At 44.1% G+C, this 21,746-nt stretch overlaps 1 protein-coding gene across 3 annotated transcripts in view; it reads right to left on the reverse strand.

The window, feature by feature from the left end:
• LOC128305429 (cytohesin-1) overlaps positions 1 to 21,746 on the reverse strand; it is a 53,166-nt gene that overhangs the window by 7,985 nt on the left and 23,435 nt on the right. For 2 of the 3 annotated variants that reach the window (XM_053042867.1, XM_053042868.1), the window contains exons 3-6: positions 5,558 to 5,690; positions 4,113 to 4,211; positions 330 to 429; positions 79 to 253 (exon numbers count right to left, since the gene is read on the reverse strand). In XM_053042867.1, the coding sequence (XP_052898827.1) occupies positions 79 to 253; positions 330 to 429; positions 4,113 to 4,211; positions 5,558 to 5,690 (507 nt within the window). Of the gene's footprint in view, positions 1 to 78; positions 254 to 329; positions 430 to 4,112; positions 4,212 to 5,557; positions 5,691 to 5,850; positions 6,889 to 21,746 lie in introns of those variants that run through there. The other variant, XM_053042865.1, reaches the window with a different exon arrangement.

A 21,746-nucleotide genomic window follows, 5' to 3' on the forward strand; every position in this document is an offset into this window, starting at 1 on the left:
GAGAATATGTTACTGCAAAGTGCGCTGCCATATTTTTCCTTCCGTTCCTGTGTCCGTTATGAACCGACCACCACCTACCGATGGATTGTGGAGCGATGTGTTGAGCATAATGATGGCAAAGCTCAACACGTAGCACGTGTCCGTGTTGGTGAAGATGTCTGGATTGAGCTGGCAGTACCGCTGGGCGAAGCATTCCATCATGCGATCGATCTTCTGCGCCTCGCCGGGCAGTCTGAATGACCAGAGGAATTGTCTAAAACGGAAAGGAGAGATACAAAAAAAAACACGTTAATGATGCTTTTATTCAATGTTTGCTATAGCGCACTCACCTTAAAGCTTGCACCAGTATAAGATTCGTAAAATCGTGTAACTCTACAAAGGCCTTCAGTACTTGCTCGTTGAAGTCATTCTTTTCACCCAAATAATCACCTGAAAAAAGCAAACGGAAATTCAAATAAGTATTACACAATTCTGCGGAAAATATAACCAAACGCATGTTTACTGCTAGCAGATCGATGTTAATGCATTAATGTGTTCCTGTTCTCCAATGTACAATGACAAGTTTTATGTACTGATGGCTTTTTTTTAACCAACACTTTAATTTATTGCCACCATAAGAATGATTTAAAATGGTAGCTATTTAAGCTTCCAATACTGAGGTCCTTCCTTTTTCCCATCCTTCATCCTTTTTTCCCATTGTTGCTCTGTTGCCGCCATGGACGATCGTTCATATCGTCACCGGGGAGGAAAATTATCACATTCGCGAAAATAAATTTATTTTCCCATATCATTTTGCTTCTCACTCGGGTTCGTCACAATTCCACCAACCGTTGGTTTCATGCTTACGTACAGGAATTTGCGAATCGGTACCACATGAACGCAGCAGCACGGTCCACTCGCGCCTGCGGCCCACCATACACCCAACAGATACAGTTGAAATGTGCCAAAATAACAAACTACCGTTCGGTGACCGCAAACAACCATCACACGTGGTGGAATGCATCTCTCCGCTCTCCCCGACGAGGAAGGTGCTCGAATGCGGAAGCACCAATTTGTCGTTCCCTCCCCCTTGATCAAACGCTGCTTACTGTCCACATTAAACATCTTTCAATCATCGCTCACAGTATGATTGCTCAGTGGAGCAGAATTACCGGGAGTACGCGCAGTGGTAAGGAGAACATTCGGAACCACAGAATCCGGAACCACAACCACCGAACCATGTGCGGGGTGTTAAGCGAGCGATACCGGAGCACGAGGGTTCTGCGCACATTCTATAGCACCACACACGAAACCACTCGGTTGATTGTGCAACAACAATATAAAGAAAACAAAACCCAGCACCGGTAAAACAATTGGACACTGTTTTAATCGCATTTTATCAACACGATATTAATTATTTTTGTTTATTTTTATGAACGCTACCATTATCTGTATGCGCGGTGCCGTTGTTTGCTGGCGATAGGTGCAACAAGGAGAGGATGGGAGAGACCACAACGGGCACACGTGTGTAAAATAACATTGCGTGGTTATTATTAATTACTCATCCCTGTGACCCACTGTGTGCGTACAGGCTGGAAGGAGAAAGTCATTCCTGGCAAAAATAATGCAAAAATAAAACAGATAAATAAAATTGCGCTTCCATCAATCTCCCGCGGGGCGCTAACGGAGGTTACGGATGATACGTGGTTTATCATTGCCCGACAGAAACACCGTGCATCGTGTGTAATAATCGAAATCCTGCGTACCAACAACTATCTATTTTTAAAACATTTTTAGACTAATGCCTGTGTTGATGCAGATAACGGGTGCATTACAGAATATGTGCTGATGTGAGCGATCATATTAGTTCCCTGCTAAACTAGTGGTTAAACAATTCATGTTTTATCTATTCTAGCTAACCCATTATGCACAGACCCACAGACACCCTCAAGCAGCTCCAGTCCCCACAACACGTGGCGTTTAGGTGAAGAAGCAATAATTCGTAAGGAATTTCGTGTTTATTGAACAGGTTCTCCATTGCATTTTCGCCACAGGGTCGACGGGGCGGGAAAGTGATCCTATTAACCTCCTGGAACTTAAAGCAATTGCGATCTAACAGTGCAGAAGAACCTGGACAAACTGGACTTTGTTTTGTGAAACTATCAGTCACGAACAGCTGTATCTGAGCATTACGAAATTACAATAGAAAAAGCGGTTTATGAACAATGTCGGGGTCTTAAAGATAGGCCTCATCATGCCTATTCGGTGCAGGAAGGCAATAACTCAGGTATTGGAAGTGTACTTTACATTCTCCACCAATAAGTTAAGAAATGAAAACTCTAACACCATGTTGCTGAAGAAGGTCCTTGAATGATAAGGAAAATTTTCTTTGCTTCGCAAACTTGCAGTGATTTTGAATATGATCACAAAGTGTCTATTTAAAGTTTTTGCTTGCATCGGAAAATATGACACAAAAGAACATAAGAACTTTTGAACAGAGGTGATATGCTCTCTTCGATAGTCTCTCCTCGTCCCACGATGTCTGCCAATAATTTCGAACGCAACACGGATTGCCGAATCATTCCTTTCTTTTTCCTTCCGAGATTCCGAAAGATTCCTTCCGTTGAAATAAACACGTTTCCTGCTATTTGTGATACGAAAGAAGCATAGTTTTATGGTCCATTATATTACCGAGCGGCTCTGTACTTATTGTGTTTTAATTAATATCCCATTCAACTGCTATCTAGACACGACAATCGATTATAATCGAACGTTTCAACAAATAGCGAAGTAAAAGTCCGCTAGGGAAGAAGGCAGGTGATAAATCTTCTCCTGCCATCAAAATTTACCACGGCGAAAATCATTACCGTATGAAATAAGTACTGCTACCTTACGAAGTATCGCCGCGATCGCAAAATGATAGCGAAGGTATGATTGTATTGAAACAGAAAAATAAATTACTTTAAAAAAAACACACACACGCACTCATCCACTTATATGTGCCCTTCGTAATGCGAGCGCATAATTTGTGAATTAAATTTTAACAATTGATGCGCGTCTCGTAATTCATCCCGGCGTCCGGAACATTTCGGTGTTTGCGGAGTGGAGTGGAGTGGTGGTAACTCCCAATGGCGGGCGCGACGTAAACACGATCGGGAGCAAATTGAAAAAGGCAATTATTTTATCTGAGCTCATCATCGGTAAGCTTACACCCTGCCCCCGGCGGGTTTCGTTAACCCTTCTTACCATTCCATTCGCAATAGTGCACCGAAACGAGGAGTGCAGTATGCGCTGTAATACTGCTGCACAGAGGGAACGAATCCAGCGATACGATCGGTATGAATCCAATTCGTAAAAACACACTTGTGCCATCTTTTCCTCCAGTACGCGCCTCGCCTGTTCGTTATCCCAATGGGGGGGACCGGACATGTATATCGATTACAAGGATCGTCGATTAATTGTATACACGTGGGGGATGTGTCACTGCAATTCACCTCCCTCTGGAGGGATGCAAAAGCCCATTTGACATTAGCTCGGTAATGAATAAAATACCGCTCAACATATCTACCGGGATATGGCAAAAACTCTTTTTTTTTTGTGTGTGTGCATTCCATCCTCATCAGCGAGTCCGGCAATGAGTGGTAGTCGCAAAACTGGAAGATAGGGAAAAAATAGCATTAAATTGCATTCGTTGCGATTAACGAGTTACACACTGGCTATAAAGTTCGTTCACTTCCCGGGAAACCGTACCCACCAAAAGGGAGGAAACAGAAATATATTTATACACCAGGTCCATAAACATATCCTGCCACACGTGCGAATGAAACACATACACGTATGTACATATGAAATGGCCGGCCAGTAACCCACCAGCTCCCGATTACTCCTTTCCAAGAGGTGCGCTTCGAATAAATCCTTCAAATTTATGGCGATCGTCGTGTCGCGTCGAATTCACGTTGGAGCGTTCAAATTGGAGAATATCGCAGGACTATCGTGCCACACACACATACGCGCGCCCTTCAGTAGTATGAATTATTTATCGTCTCGGTGTTTTGCAGATGGTGCGCTGTTTGATGAATGATTGCTAGCATTCGATTCGATGTTGCCAAAAAAAAAAAAACGATGTAACGTACCGATTGCCGTTTTGTTGAGACCTTCTCCTTTGTACAGGAACTGCGCCACATCCTGGGGATCTGTCCTTAGAAGCTGGTTTTCATATAAAAATTCTATTCCTGCAAAAAGGAAGGTAAAAATAGAGACAACAATATTAGTAAAATGGACAGTGGTGCTAAGAAACTTAATTAAAATAATGTTACAAACAACAACGTTTAAACGTTACGTCTACAATTAATACGGATATAGAATAAAACAACATTTTTTTTTTACGATGGCGTCAGACGCACTTCATATTTTAAACAGGAATTGGTTTGACATAAACCGGTACACCCAACTAACTCAATACTACAGCGGCACCGATCTTCCCACTTGACAGCGATATGCACTGGGGGGAGAGCGAATGGACGAATGATGGATGACTTTTTAATTTTAAAAGCCACTTCAGACCCGACAAGAAGTTGACCCGACTGGACACGTTAGTTCTTCAAGGCCGTTCGCTGCGAAACATTCTTGCGCGGGGGACTTGTGGAACAACTACTCCTAGCAACTTCTCGTACAGCAACGACCGCAAGGAAACTCTTGGCCCTACTCCGGTTGCGGCTCTCGATACCGAAGTATCGATGGCGTTCGTTCGTGCCGCCATCATACAAGCTTAATTGCACCTATTAGAGAGCGCAACAGGTTTTGCCGCGTGCCTTGTTGACGACGGTCCGAGGGACCTATCGTTGTGATCCAATCGAACGGATGCGGACAATTTAATTAAACGAATAAAGACAATCATTCATCGGTGTTGTGCACTTTCTATCCGGAGGATTCCTGTCCGGAGGTAGCCTGTGAAGTGGTGTACGGTTGGAGAAACGATTTATTCAACTTTCAGAAGGATTGGTCGGGGTGGAACTTCAACGCCTGGTGGTACGTGCCCCTAGCAATCACATATCTCACCCGTTACAGCAGGGGGTGAGAAGATACAATAGGCGGTTATGATTAATGCTAGGGAGTTGTCTCACGCAGAGGGAAACGTTTCGCTGAACGCATGGAAAAGAGCAAGAGTTTAGGCACACTGGACACTTAATTGTTTCGTAATTGGAAATGGAAGATGATATTGGTTTAATAGTGACATATTTATCGTATGCCTTGGTCGCGTTAAGTTTGAGTTCCTGTGTTCACACATCCAACATTATTGGGGACTATCAAACAATTTTAGTTGTTCATGCAAATATTTTTGCTAAACTAATAAATAAGACAAGCTTTTTTAAAATGACCAACAAAACCAACCAAATCCAACAGCAACGATGCGATTCATAAATCTTTCAATATCCACAATTGCTTGGAGCATGCAAGTTTGCATTTTTCATTTCACCAAAAACCTTTTACCGAAGAGGCAGGAAAAGCTTCCTTTCGCTGTGGCGCTTCTGCACAGCCGCACACACAAAGAAAATCCCTCAAAGTTTCCCATTCGTACCTTTCTTTGGATCCATGTTGAACTTTTTCCGCCCGAGCGCCATCTGTTTGTCTTTGTTGGAATGTTTGTTCTCCTCCTTGCTTTCGTGGGATTTCATCTCCGACTCGACCTCGTTCAGCTCATCGTTGATTTGCTGCAGCGGCGGAGAATTGAAACGAAAGAGAGCATTGTATTAGATTTAGAGGAAATTATTGGAAAGTGTAGATAAATGAGTGTATAGGTTTAGCTAAAACTAGTACATTGCGAGCGTCATTGTTGATGGTTGCGAGCATTACCGGAACTATCCGAATTACCTTACGATTCGGCTGCGAACAGCTTCTCTGGTAGACTAGATTGCTCTTGTTTTTACAGTTGTTGCACATCCGTAACACTTTGGTAATGGGTAGCGTCATGGCCGGCGGAGAGCCCAACAGTGAGGACCTTGGTTCGGCTACGGCGGATGACGCTGGTGGAGGTTGATGCGGATAGTTACGATTGAACAGATCAGCACTATCGTCGATGAAGTCGAAGTTACTGTCGTCCAGTATGCTAAACTGGTGCAGCTCATCAGCACGTGCCGACTCCTTCAACCGTTGCTGTTCATTGTTGTTCGGTTCCGTGGCCAGTTCCGACGACGGTGGTAATCGTGGCGGGGGTGGAATTGCTGGACCATTTTCCACCCCGCCAGCATTTCCCAGAGCGTTCAGGAAGTTACGCTTACTTTCCTCGACCAGCTGCCGCAGGTCAAGGTTGCTATTCAGCAACTCACCATTGTCGCTGAAGATCAACCCGACGCGGTACGTACGCTGCCGGTTCAGTACGGTCGTTTTCGTGACGGTCGTGACCGTTTTCGCACCGTACACGACTTGCTCCTTCCGGCGCCGCAAACTATTCGTCGCGAATGGCTGCAAACCGGCGGCAGCGCCCTCTGTCGGGGAAGTTAAGGAACTTAAGGCAAGATTACTATCGGAGGAGGCCGATTCTAGCAGCGCATCGTTCCGATGTCGAGCTACGGTCGTTGTAATGGTGGCGGTCGTTGCGATGCTACCGGTTGTTTCCGGCGGTTCAAACACCTGCACATACTCGCACGTACAGCCGGACGTTGGACGCCCGACGGTGGTACTGCTGGTGGACACTACCTCGTCCAGTCGCCCATTGCCAAACAGCGCTGGGCCACCGTTCGCCGTGGCGGACGGCAAATCGACACAGCTCTTCTGGAGCGGTTTGTCCGGCTCGAGGATGGCTTTTTTCGGCTTCGGTTGACGCCGAAGCGACCAGAACCAGTTGGTGGGACCCTTCTTCACGTCGGTTCCGCTACCGCCGGTAGCGCTCGGTGGCATCGAGGAAAACATTTTGCGGGGGCCACTGTAACGGTCGATCAACGGTCGATCGATGAGGCACTTGTTGGCTCGGAACGCGCGCACTAAAACACTAAATAACACACTATCTTTTCTTGACGCTTGGTATGCTTGGGTTTGCCCGACGAGCGGGTGGCAAATTCTCTCTTTTTCTGTGTTTGTATGGCAATGAACTGGCTGGCTCTAGCAGTACCTCACGTCCGAATCACATCTGGCTGTTGTCGCACACGAACGGCCGGACCGCCAACTTCACGGCTGAACAGTCACTTCACCGGCACGAGCAAATGCGGCTTTATTTTGTCCTTTCACTTGGAGTTTTCATTTGATTTTTGAACTGTTCTTCCGAATTCGGGGAGTGAACGTCACGAACATTTAATGCACATTTGAGGTATTCGAGTTTGCTTTCAATTAAAACGGCACTGCAAGTAAATTATTAAACGGGTTTTGTTAAACGATCTAATAATGTCGATTCCATTCGCTATTAAAGCAGCAACGCAACAGCAGCAACGATAACGGAGAAGTTTATTAACGAATTAATCAGATCACATCAGCTTCGATTAGTGAAAGATTGGGAACAATCAAGCGAGACTAGCTGAAGGCAACACCTTACATTACCGAACCCCTCTTTAATTTCCCCACTGTACTTGAGATGATTGGAAAGCCATCAGCAAACTACCCGTCAAACATTTGGCCCAAATTTATGTGCCCAGCAAAAATCAACCGCAAATGCTCGAATGTTCGCCACCGCCTGCTTCAATCAAACAATTTTCCAACATCAACCCGTGCACCCAAAAGCCCGGTGGAGGAAAAAATAGAGAGTGAAAATTTCGATCGATCCATCAATTGAATGGTTTCGATTTGTATGTGTGTGTGTGCGTTTTTTTTTTCAGCCGAAATGTCAGCCATTTCATTCCATTGCATTCACGCGCGCACATACGCTCTGGCAAACTGCCACAGCCAGTGGATCCGCACGCACGCAAAAGTGCAGTGGCGCACATTAGACGCGTTTTGTTAATCGATGGCGATTATTCAGGTGGTAAGTAGATTAAGAGCCAACATGGTGGCACAATTACGTCCACCAAATAGCGCAAATCGGAGAGGAGCCCTTGTGATGTGTTTGTTGTGTCAATTTGTTTATTGAAGTCAAGGAAATGATTGGGCTCTAATTTGGGGCAAATTTGGGTCAATAAAACAAAACTACTCAACTAATCTCCAACAAAACATCATATTTCTTTACTAAAAGATCGTTTATAGTAAAGTCACAAGAACACATGAATTAAGTGCTCGTGTTTTCCAACATCTGTCAAGGGCAATACGCTCTGCGTCATCCGAGCACTAAAAGAAGCACTACACTCAATAAAATAACCAACCACTTGAGCGGTAAATTTAACGCTACTTAATGCTACTTCCCGCATTTCTTCCCGTCGTCGAGGTGCCGCAGCCGGCGCCGTCGCCGGGCTGAGCCAAATCTCTTTTCAGTGTAAATCTAATAAACTTTGTGCAAACTGGTTCTATTTACGGTAGGTCGCTGGTTAACCAAGGAAGACGCTGGGTGAATTGATGATTGCGCAAATGGTGTGTGTCATAAATTTTGCCCCAACTCTCTAAGCACACTACTCCTGTTCAAAAAAAAAAATGCGTAAGGGCATACAGCAAGGGAACAGCTGCAAAAAAAAATCCACTGTCGATGCTTATGCTACTCCCCCCCCCGATGATGACGCGACGCGTGGATTAAGTGCAATGACAACCACCGATATTTGCTGCTCGTGTGTCATGTGTCATTGGGTGTTACAAACGCGGATAGCACCAATCGACCACGATAGCTCCACAGCATGGCGCACTGCTCGTTCAACACCGCAGCATCTAAAATCTATCATCTTGTGCCCCGCGGGAACTGGCTACCGAAAGGGGCACGAGGGTCGTCGACGAGAGATTTAATTCAATTTATAACAATCATCACCCCGGAGCTCGGCCGGTGCCGGGGCGGACAATGAACAGCTTTCCGTTGACGTTGGATTATAGCGGGTTTAAGTGCGCGGATCCACACGCTGGCCGAACAAAGTGATGCTGCGAAACGCTGCGTCGATTTGTGGCTCTTGGACAAAAGGCTCGTACACGTGCCGCACGGAAAGCAAAAAGGAAGCGCTGCATCCGAGCGGGACCAATAAGTAGCCAATTTGTATTGTGTGGCCATTGTTCAATTGGTTTAGCATCATAAAGGAAATGTTGTTTATATAATTGTAGGTTCATTGACGATATATTAAGACGCTTGAAAAGTTTACCTTAAAAAAGGAATGCTATAGTTGAGCTTAAACTGAAATAGTGTATCGCGCGTTAAATGAAATTAATACTTAACATTAATAGTTAACAAAATTGAATTTTAATTTAAAACACACACACACACCAATTTGCAATCAATAACACAACGCCCATCCTCGCCTCTCCAGGAGGCGATTGTGTTAATCCCACCTGGGACAGTTGTCAGAATGGAAAGGACGAACCGAAATCCGCCGACCGGTAATTGAATAAATTATGTGCAGTAAAAATTAATTTTACGAATTATGAATTATTAATCCGATAAATATCGGGCTGCTTCTACGGGAGGTGGTGGGAACACTCTCACTTCCACCGCGCTCACGGAGGTGTCGGAGCTTTCGAATAAATTTATCGAATGGCGGCTCATATTCCACACTTTAATAATAGCAGCAATCAAAACGAAAAAAAAAGTTAGCATGAAAGAAACACGATTGACCAATTGCCCAATCGAGTATTATGGTGATGATGATATGATGCAGTTGTGTGTGGAAAGGTCCGACATCAACAGGTGCAAGTATCGGTGGCCACAGGGGAAAACACTGGAATGGAACACTGCTTTCATCGGTCTTTCGTAAAGACTTTTTGTGCACATTTTCGAACTTTTTCACAACCATGCGTCTCCATTTCGAACGCAACACTTACGAAGTTTTGTGCGAAATTTGTGCTGGAATCATCTGGACGTTCTTTCTGGATTCATTCACAAATAATACTGCCAATTTAAACGCATTCGTGCTGTAGTTCTTATAATTGATTAATTAAACAATGCGTCCATACATCAATCGTTCGATTGCTTGCTGTTTCCCATCCATGGGAATGAACATTTTACGCTGAAAAAATAATGCTGCCCTGTCACGACCTGGTCAAACTTCGTCGTCACCAAAAGGAGAAAGAAGCTCCCTCCTGTGCTGATGGTTCCACAATACAAATTAATGATAAATGTGAGCCACAACCTCACAACCATAAAAAAAAACAACGCGGAACAGCAAGTGACAAACGCGGCAAGTATAAAATATATTAATTTCTGGGCTCATCGTCCGATGGCATTTGCTTTCATTGCCTTTCGGTAGATTACAGGCATCAGTGTGAGCATAATAACACCACATTCTGCCTGTCGGGAAATACCGAACGGAGATATTTAAAAAAAAAAAACGTCAACAAATAATTGCACAGTAATTCGAGGTTCTGCCGGTAAAACCATCTTTTTTAAACACTGGCACAAACAGTGCCGCGTTGAGAATTTCATTTCATCTCGTAACGTACGCACATTCCTTCACTTTGCAATAATTAACCTCGTACATACTCTTCTGGTTCGGAAACGGTACATGTTTTATTCGAACAAAGCCTACTACTCAACACTGTTCAGGCAACCGGATACCGACCCCAATAGGTTTGCTGTGGAGAACAAACATTTGACGTTTCGTCATCAATTTACAGACAAAATACGGATGAACTTCATCGAATTTTCATTACAACACTGCAAAAGCTGGTGATGTAATAAAGCTAAGGCCTTAAATAAATAGCTCCACAGCTTCCATGCTAGCTATTTCACGGTAGTTTCATTCAAAAAGAAGCTTATCCTGTCATATGAAAAACGAGATTGTGTATTTCGGGAGGATTTCCCAGCCAAAACTCCCGGCTCCCGGCGTTCGGGCTAACTCAATTTACGGATGGCTCTAGCGATCTCATTTTTACCCACCAATCAATTGAGTTCCAAATCCCTCCCGAATCCAAGGAATTCTTCTCTAGAAAGCTACTTTCTATCCAACGTTTGTGATGGCAAGCAAGCAAGTCAGCATTTCTAAAACTGGGACTATCGTTTTTGGGGGGTGTCCCCCATTTTAGACGAGTGAACTACTTCTTAAAGATTTTCCTTTCTTCCCATCGATCGATTTATCCAATTCGGTAGTGTAAAGGAAACGGTAAATGGTTCTACAATAACCTATCTTTCAGGCAAAATCTTTGCACCGTAGCCTAAAAGCATCCCCTCTTAGACTACTCGTAGGCTTTTAAATATATATCCCGTAATACCGCCCCCACTGGGAAAACAGCTAGACCATTCTCTCTACTGCTGTTGGCTTTACAGCTTCATTAAATTGCGGCCCTGTAGTTGAAGGCCCATTAATTTATAGCCCAAAATTTTCCCAACACCCAAAAACCCACCGACGCTCACGCTCGGTCACAACCGTTATACGCGGCACTCACTCTTTTGGGGGGACTTCCCAACAAGGGGTTTTTTGTTGAACGCTGAAGATGAAAATTATCCAACGGCAAAGTAAGTTGTTTTCCGTGTTTCACGTTGCGACAGTGACACTAAGACTGTGGCCGGACTGTGGTATGGAAATGAAGGACAATATATCTTACGCAGGTTTCGTTTACGATTCCGGCTTTTAGGGGAAAAATCATCGAAAGAGAAAAAAAAACGTTTTGTGCTTTAATAACGCTTTCGTAAATGCATAAACATTAGCGCCAAAGAATGGTGTTGCTTAAGGAGGATAAATCTTGCTGAGGACATCTAGCATAAATGAGAATACAAAAAGAAGCGAAACACTCCCACAGAGTGAGGGCATAGCATATTGTGATAACTATATTTCATTCTTATTGATCGTCGTTTAAATGACTCCATTTCCTATCAGCCGCCATCAATAATATTCCACAAAAGAAAATGCCAAATGAAAATTCAATTTAGAAACGCCTACCACCCCTAGACGACTTTTTGTGGCCATTTTGTGTTTTCTCGGCACGGAAAAACAATACTTATAAATTTCCAATCGACAACCACCAGGTGGCCGCCTTACACTCACACACATACACACACACATAATCGCTATCGGATTCGGCCCCCGTTGACGAACGCCAAATCGATCAGCAAACGCCACCCCACCCAAAACAAAAAGTGACAATCAACCATCGATGAAACAACTTTTTCTTCTGTGCGCCACCAATGCCATTAAGGAAAGGGAAGGTTGAAATCAACGAAACGATGGCAAAGGCCGCGAAAAACGAGAAAATCTAACAGCAACACATAAATAACATGTGTTTCAGCGGTAAGGCGTGAATCGTGAGGAAGAAAAACGGCCACAGAAACAGAAAGTCAGCCACAAGAAAAACAGAAAAGAAAAGGAAACACAACAGATATGAATAGCGGCATCCGAAAGCGAAACGGAACACGAGTTTCCATTTTTGGAAGCGCAACACACCCAACGGATGAAGAGTTCGGATGTGTTACCGTCACACAGCATACAGGCTGCGCTGCTGCTGGCTAATGGCCAAAACGAACCGTGTGTAAGTAATGCTATTTTCCTCTAGTTCAATGTCACAGCACGATCGAACAAGCGAGATGGCAAAAAACTCTCGAAACCTCCTCCCGGACAACGGATCTGCAGTCTGAAGTGCCGAAAGTGACAAAATATGACAACGCACAACACGCGTTATGGGTTTGCCGCCCGAACGATTCTACTTTCAGTTGTTTACGGTTTAATGAGGGGTGGGGATTTTTCTTCCGAACGTCTCTAGACATTCGAAAGGAAAATGCCGTCTGACTTGTAACTATAAATCTTCCCGTTACTAAAACATGCCTAGACCTAGGCAACAGGCTGACAGTAACATCGCATTCGTGCCACCCCTTCTAAGCTTTCAAGTTTCATTTTGCTGTTTACCCCAGGGTAAACAATACCCCCAAGAATACAGACAATCCAACAGTTACCCTCTTGCGCTCCATAAATCGGTCCTCTAGTCGACTAAAGATTTTGATATTTGATCGAATATCAAGCAGCCTCTGGATGGACCCAACCCAACTCCCTAGGATGTATGATTGTATATTTGGAGCTTACAGGGTTTTTGACATGTTAGAACAAAGCAGGCGCCTATCACCACAAGCGCAGCACATGAGATTTCAACGTTCTTAGTAGACACCACAACCCCAGCAGGTTTAGTTTAATGCAAGCACATGATAAACTCGTACGACGATATTAACCAAGTACCCGATTAACCAATCACCCGAGCAGTATAAACGCTCTCTGAGAAAGGATTTTGTCAACCAAACGAGGCTTGTTTTGATCCGAAGAAATATTTACTACATTTATCAAATTAAATATGCTTTATTTCATGAAAAATATAGTAAATTTTGTTAACAATCATCGTCTGGCTGTGAAAATCCTGCCAAGAGTGCGTTTATATTCCTCGGATCGTACTTCACTTCTATCGCCGTACTGGTGTTGTAGTAAGCTGCGCTGCCATTGTTACAGTTAAGTCCTGCGTACGAGGGGGTGGGATGTGGTCCGAATGGGATTTTGGTCCGGTTCGTTTCATGTGAAGACCGGAACTGCTAGCAATACACCACTGGGTCGTTCCTTCAAGCGAAGTTACGCTCGCATAAATGTTCGCCGACACTCCGTCAACACCTCGCAGCCAGTTTTACCATTCGTTGGCAGTATTGATTGGACATCATAAATTGTCGAAAATCGATCGACACCAATTTAAATCCAGAGGGCGGAGGTTGGTCTATGTTTATGCAAAGTGGAAATGGAAACAATGCATATTATGTCGCGTTGTGCCCTACGCCTACGTGTCGTGGTGAATTCCTTTCTGTAATTTTTTGCTACTTTCAATGTTGTTCGACAAGTAGATGCTTTAATTTTTAAATATCATAATAGCAAATATGCAGTAAAATTTAAAGAACTAAAACCCATTTTGAGTTGGTTATCTGCTTGTTTTTCAACTGTTTTGTAATATATTTTTCAAACAAACAGTTCAAGTTCATGGTTGTGCTGCAATAACACATCATCTCATGACATCCTGAGCAACGCGAACAAAAGAAACTCTACTCCCCCAAACCACGTACCGAACACCTACGATGACTACAAAAACACACGCACGCAAAAAATCAATCAACCGTACGAGAAAATCGGAATCCTCGGAATCGCCTTCGTTTTATGATCCCTTTCAAGCAGTTTAATCTAAAACTCAAGATTGAACGGCGCATGAATGCGAAACAGGAACTCGATTACAAACAATTTGTTCATGTTCCGCTCGGCTGGTAAGGAGACGAGGACATTATGCTAAAACAACATCGATACCGATGCAGGAAGCGACGAGAGAGAGAGAGAGGGAACTCCAAAATTGCAAACACGCACCCTCCCCGTTCTGTGGAAGGGCATTTATGACGTGACCAATATGTTTGTGTCTGTGTGTGTGGGGGTCCGTTACCCCGAGCGACTGGGTCAATACTGGAACAAACAGCTCCAATCAAAACCAGCGCACCAAAAGGGGAATGAAATGTCGTACCAGACACGCAAATATGCAGTGGAAGTCCAATTTGAAACGGGGTACACTACACTGTACGCGGCACAAAACACACCCCTGGCTGGTATAAACAGTTTTTTTTTCTTCTACGGGGAGCTACGTAACTAAGCTGCATAATAGACAATAGATGGAGCAAGTAGTTAAAAAGGGGTCGTCGGTCTGGACGGTGGCCCATGGTTTGCGTGCGAGCGCGTCTGAGAGTGCGTATCAATTGAGCACAAGGTCAAACCCGAACGTCGCGTCTATTATGAAGGAGAGAACAAGCGATTCAGATTTCAGAGGCCACTGTGCCACGCATGACTGTGATGGACGAGCTGTGCATGATCGGTGCGATAGCATTCATTCGTCAAAAGCATCATTATCACATTTCGAACAGCATGAATATATCTTGCAGGCTTAAAATAACCTTTTGAAATTACATAATAGCAAATCGATATTTCGCTCATGAAACATCAAAATGAATACAGTAAATAATACAGGAAAGTCTTTTAAGATAAGTTTTTAACATTTTACCTCAAAGCTAATCGAGTTCAATCAAAACAATCGAATCGAATTATTTCGCAGTATAAACTGGAGTAGAGCACAGAGTACACTAAGAAATTGCATCCGCAGTCTATACCGATATCGAATCCGGATTTGACTCATGAGGCCACTCAGAAGAAGAATCTAAAGGAGTTGAATTATGGGGACTAATAAGGAGTTGAAACTGGAGTCGATTTGGGAGTTGAAACTGGAGTCGATTTGGGAGTTGAAACTGGAGTCAATTTGGGAGTTGAATCCGCTAGTCCAGCGATAAAAAGTCTAATCCGGAATTGAATCAAGAGAAGAAGCTGTAGTTGAATCCGAAGTTTATTCTGGAGTCGAACAAGAAGTTGAAACTGGAGTCGATTTGGGAGTTGAATCCGAAAATCCTACAAAAAAAGTCTAGCCCGGAGTTGAATCAAGAGAAGGAGCTTTAGTTAAATCCGGAGTTATTTTGGACCCGAACAAGGAGTTGAATTTGAAGTCGATTACGGAGTTGAATCTGGTGTTCAATCTCAAGTTAAATAAGGAATTGAATCTGAATTCTGTTTCGAAGCAGACTCTGGAGTCAACACTCCCCGACACACAACTGGCTTCCGAAAAATCGCGAGTTTTCCCTTCACTAATTAAAACCCAGAAACGCTAACGAGCAAATAAAATTTGATCATTTTTTGTTTTCATTTCTATCACCGTACAAACGAATCGTCCGACAAAATTCAGCTAAATGGCTCATCTTCTGCCTCTATCGCATAACAAATAGAACCATTGAAATGGAACATCTCTCCTTCGGTCTTATTATCGCTAAATTAAAGAAGCAGCAAGAGCAGCAGCAAAAATCACCTTCAATGCGCTGGTCGGCACCACCACCCCAACATTCACGAAACGTTGAACTCGAAAGTGAAGGAAATGACCTCTCTCCGTCGCGGGGTGGCATCATAAATTAACGCGAACATTTTTTTTCACCCAACACCCTCCCCCTTGTCTCATCCCCCCACAGTACCCGCATACCTCTGCTGCCTCCTTCCGTCCCAATTGACGTCCGGCTGGACGGCGAGCAGAAATAACCTCGCTACACATAATGGGGGCCTTCCCATCCATGCTGATTCGAGCACGGAACAAAATGCATCGGTTGTCGCGCCATTCGCATGCGTGCATCCCCTCTCTCCCACTTTATCCACGCACGTATGATGAGGTTTTGTCCTCTCCTGGTACATGTTACGCTTCTGATTAGCAGAAAGCATACATACGATCTCCTCCACCGTCCGTTGGCTACGTGGCGTGAATGAGCAAACGGGTGCAAGATAGGCGAACACATACCACCGGGTGACAACACCCGGGTGACTCGTTCGCTAATAAATAGCCGATCGGTGCATATTTGCATACGCGCGCGGAACATTCTTGCCGTCCTTCTGGCTGGACGCAGATTGCGCAGAAAGGTAAAGCCTGCACAGGACGGCAAGGTTCATCACCCCCTTCTCGTACGATCGTTTGGTACGGGGTTGGGTAAATATATGATCGGTCGTTGTCATTCTTACGAGTGCGGCACACCGGGACAAGAGTCATGAGCATGGGGTCTGCTGGGACGGTTTGCACGAAGCGCAAGAATAAATAAACAGTGCAGAAAGGTCGAATAGCCTTGTTTTACGACTTTGTGTGCAATGGAAAGGTGTCACTTTTGGGAGCGGTAAGTTTGTGTTAAGATTTTGACACAAAGATTCGAATGATTTATAACTTAAGCCTGACGGGAGACGGTCAGATTGTATGAGACTTACATATTACTTGCTTTTGTTTTGGTTCATGAGGAAACTCTTTCTGTTTGCCATTCTTCGTAGATCAACGATCTGTTATGATCGTACTATTACAGTAGTACCTTTTAGACATTGAAGATATTACTCCAGAGGAGCATTCGATTCACGATCTTCGGTGTATTAGACCAAACACTCACGACGCTTCTACAAGGAATCTTCGCTGTTATAGTGTTTCTATGCAATTGAGCATACTAAATAGAGACGAATAGGTATGAAACAAGCAAAACATTGTCTAAAGATCAGGAATTCTTCAATTCTTCAATTCCTTCAACCACATCGATACATATTCCCACAGACAAAACACTTGTCTGTCATTCCCACTGAATTGGAATTCACGACAGCACTCAACATTAATTAAATAAAGTGATAGCACATTAACAAACTAAAGATCTACTTTTTGTCCCCTAAATCTTCATCCAGCACCCCGAGCGGAACACCCATAATTAACACTTTCGGGGCACTCTCTCTCTCTCTCTCTACACGCCAGACGACAATGACATACACAAACAACATCATGTGAAATCAATTAAATACGATCAAGATCACTCGCAAGATCACTCACAAGATGAACACGATCTTCCGAAAATGCGACCCCGGGGTTTTGGGAAACAAGATACGCATGAGAAATTCGCTTCTTTCGCGCAGCCACACTTCCTTTACAACCCCTGCGCAAACATTTGCTTAGCCGATATCTAGACCGATGAGCGCAAGTGTCTTCTGACTGTGAATTAGCGCCAACGCCTCGACGTCAGTGTTGCAATGATGATGGTGTGTGTTTGAACAAATGATGACGCAGACGGCGGACCTTCCGTCTCTCCATCGCGCCTCGGCAGCTCAGATCGTGTCACCGTGTGACTCCATCATTACGTGTTTTTTTCCTTCTACAACCCGTTCAAACAGCAGCAAGATTGCTATCGCTTGAATTGCGATGACTCATTGCACTCACTTCGTTGGCTCCCTCTGGAGAAGCTTCGGCGTTTCAATTTGCCTCGTCATTCCGTGGCCCCAAACAAGGGCTATCGGGTACGTTTTATCGTTACGCTTCTTAATCACACAGCCGCACAGCACATCACGAGCACATACGAACATGCAGTCATAACAAAGAAGATGCTAAAGGGAACAACACATTAAAGCAACACCTTGCGCCTAAACGCAACTAGCCTTGCCCTAGCCGATCGAGCCTTGTTAAGCCGCGGATCAGGATGCCAAGATCAGTTCTGCCCGAGATGCCCTTCAAAAGCCAGCCACGAGACGGTGCTAACAAAGGGGGGGCGCATTCGCTGTGCTGTCAAGGTCCTAAAAATAGGACCACAAAAATACACCCATCAATCGGTTTCCCCACCTCAATGGCTGGGAAAAGCCGAGTTAGTCGTTAGGGTGTTGTTTTATTTTTTTTTGAAACATATTTCATTGCTTCCATATTTTTTTGTCACCCTGTGGTTTGTGACGCCGGCCAGACAGGAATGACAAGGATATGGTGTTTTCTTTGCACATGACGAATTCCTCCACTTGTTAAAGAATGATGCTTTAACCACACGTTCGTCTTTCCGAATCGGTTTCCGTGTGGTTAATCATCGTCCCACTATCAAATAACACGAAAACGTCCCGCCAGGGCGCTTTATGATATGTGACGCAGCTAATAATTTGAGCTGCTCGCGTTCTATTTATGACGACTTAAGGCAGCTTTATCGTGCACCATGTAACGTAACGGCGGTAAACGGAAGCACACCCCGCGAACAACAGACTGGTTCGCGTACTAGATGCGAATTTTCTCAACCTACTTCGAAACGATCTTTTTCAAACCCCCCCCCCCCCCCCCCCCTTTCCTCACCGCACGGGGACTTGCGATCGCAGGAAGATCATCATCTTACATGTTGTTCTTTTTTATTCGCACCAAAATGGTGACATTTTAAATAAAGAACCTGGCGCACCGATGGCGTTTTTGCCACTGTTGCCATGCCAAGAGACGCCGACGGCCCTTATCGGGTCCCCGGTGGGTGAAAGCGAAATTTATACATCAGCACTCACAGCGAAATGGTGGTTGTTCCGGCCAGAATGGTAGCGTGGTGAGTTAAAATTACACATTAATTACCGTGAACTTCCGCCCGCTCAAAACTACAATTCTTGGCGGCCAAAGAAAATGGCAACAGGGTGACCCCCTTATAAAATACCAATGTTGAATAATTTTAATCTGTTCAGGGGGTTTAGACCACACTTGTTGTTCCACAAAAATCACTTTGATTCCACAAAAAAAGAAAAAAAAAACCCATCGAATTAATAGACACAAAAGAACGCGGCAAAAAGAAGCGACTAATAATATCGTCGTGCAGGATTTTCCCGCGACATACCATTGTCTCGGGCCAGCACAAGATGGTGGGAATTTGGGTTCTAATGGCAATCAGCAAATTCGTCGACGTCGCGACCATGTTATGAGCGGGGACTTTGGTTTTTTTTTTTCGCATTAAAAATTCGAAACACAAGAGGGACAAATAATTTGGACCATTTTGGGTTAATGTTTGGGAACAGGATAAATTACTTAACCGACTGGCTGCTGGTGCATAATCTGTAGTAATCTGATATTGTTAATAGTTTATTAGATTAAAATTGCAAGTTTATTTATTTATTTATTTATTTATTTACGAAGTTATCCACCAATCTAATCTAGCAGCCGGCTAATAATTACAAATTACAAATGTTTATACAGACAATAATATGAAGAAGAAAGGACAAGGAAATAAATAACATTATAAAACCATCAAACTAAACTATTGCAAAAAGGGCCTAAGGTTGTTCAAAGTTAAACAAAAATCGACATTATTTCATAACAAGTTAAATGCTTTAATCATTCGAATCAGAGGTTCACTGGACCCAAAATTTGTCAATCTGAAACCTATGCTAAGGAGTGCCCTAGGCATCAAAAATCTACTAGGTGCCTGAAACATAATCGAATCTAGAATAGACGGGGTGTTAATTGAGGGGGTTGTGTTGAAGGGGTTCACCAAGCAGATACGAAAGGGACCAAGGAAAGACGAGTAGTTGATCCGCTAACTCACAGAAGCTTCAGTAAAAATGTCAAGTAAACCCCTAAATTTGAATGCATTGTCACCCACCAAAATCTTCACTAAAAAAATAATTAAACACTACAAAAACGTGCTACCATGTTGCAATCGCGCAACAGGCTTGGAAAGGAAATTACATTCGATCGCACCACCATAAAACCTCACACCTCCTGCAAGAGAGGAGAGTTCCCGCACATCAAGGTTTGTTTATCATTTCCGGTTCAAAACTGCCGTTCCGTTTCAGCCACCCACCCACCCACCACGAGGTGGTAAACGAACGCACAAAACTCGCCCGTTCAAATAACGCTTGTCAAAAGGTGCAGCAAAAAAAAGGAAAAGGGCCCCATCCCTACTGTACGCTCCGCTATGGCCGCGTGTTTGCTATTCTATGTTTGTTTATACTAAGCCAAAACCCCCATTCCCGACCCGTCTAACGTGCACGCTTGCGGCCAATCTGTTCGTTCTAAAAACCCGAGCGACAAGCTGTTGCTACATTACACTAACATCCTTCATCCCGGGGTTGTAATAATGTGGTGCATGTGGTTGCAAAATTATATTTCACGAAAGAGAAAAACATTCTAAGACTGTCATTGAAGGGGCACGAAAGTACTCGATCGAGATCGAATAGTGCAAAGAACTCCATCCTGCACAGGCAAAGCGGATTGCAGATCAACCGGAAATTCGGCCGGAAGTCGGAGACTATACGAGCATATTGTCGGCAAAAGCGAAAGTAATACCAAACACGCAATAACTGCAGTTATTGGTGCGCATCTGCGTTCAATTCAAGCGACGATTCACGACGATGCGTCGCCATACGGGGTTATGCTTGGACAATGCGTTGAAGTGCATTTGATAAGCGTCGCTTGGTTTGCGGCTTCTTTTGATGAAGGGAGGACGTGCCTGTCAATCGATGATTCAGGACAGATCGGTCATTTGCAGTGGTGAATACTAGCGCTAATCAATAAACAAACAGGCTCGTTTGTTGTTGAACCGTGCGGTAGAATTCATAAAGGACCCGATCGATCGGGTTTGATTACTTCATTAAAGTACTAAAATAATAAAACTATCTCGTGTATCATTTACGCCTAGAAAAATATGATTATTAAAAGCAGCAACCAAAAGATGATCGATTATTTGTTTTAGTTCGTGAAAGCACGATCGGGGCGAATCTTCCTACCCTATGGATTATGTCATTCGACCATTCACGTCCACAAATGCGCAGAAGATACGCGATACAAACCCCCACGGATCAGATGATCAGTTGCGCTTCATAGTGCAGCGGAGTAAAGTCCTCACCCCGCATCAAATGTCCAAAACCGCTCGACCGTGCGCGGCATGGAAATTCATATTTTCCACCCCACAAATATCGCATGGCACGGGCAACGCGATCTCATCTTGTAAATCATATTACCCACCCATCGTTCCTTTCGCCATATGATCGACCAAAAAATTCACGCACCAGAGAACAGACCAGTCGCTTGTCGTACGGTTTCGTGCTGTCTATTCTTAGGTGGGTGGGTGGGTGTCTGTGTACCTTTTGAATGGGAATATATTTTGCGCATCCGTATCCACAAACCCGAGCGGTAATGGAGAAGGCCACTCAATCAGCATCCTTCCGCCAGCTGTGGTCCAGCGGCACAACACGGCCAACTGTGGAACCACCTACAATTCCAAAAGCAAACAAACCCCAATCGTGACGTCACTCTAAATGTGAAGAATCACCGGCTATTACGGACACGCTGATCAAGATGATGGTGCTGCGCTCTTTAACAAGACGACAAAACGGTGGGGGGAAGAATTATGCAGAATCCCAACCAAACGGAAATAATAATGAATATATTCGTCT

Source organism: Anopheles moucheti, chromosome 3 (assembly GCF_943734755.1).
Source record: "Anopheles moucheti chromosome 3, idAnoMoucSN_F20_07, whole genome shotgun sequence".
Lineage (NCBI taxonomy): Eukaryota > Metazoa > Arthropoda > Insecta > Diptera > Culicidae > Anopheles > Anopheles moucheti.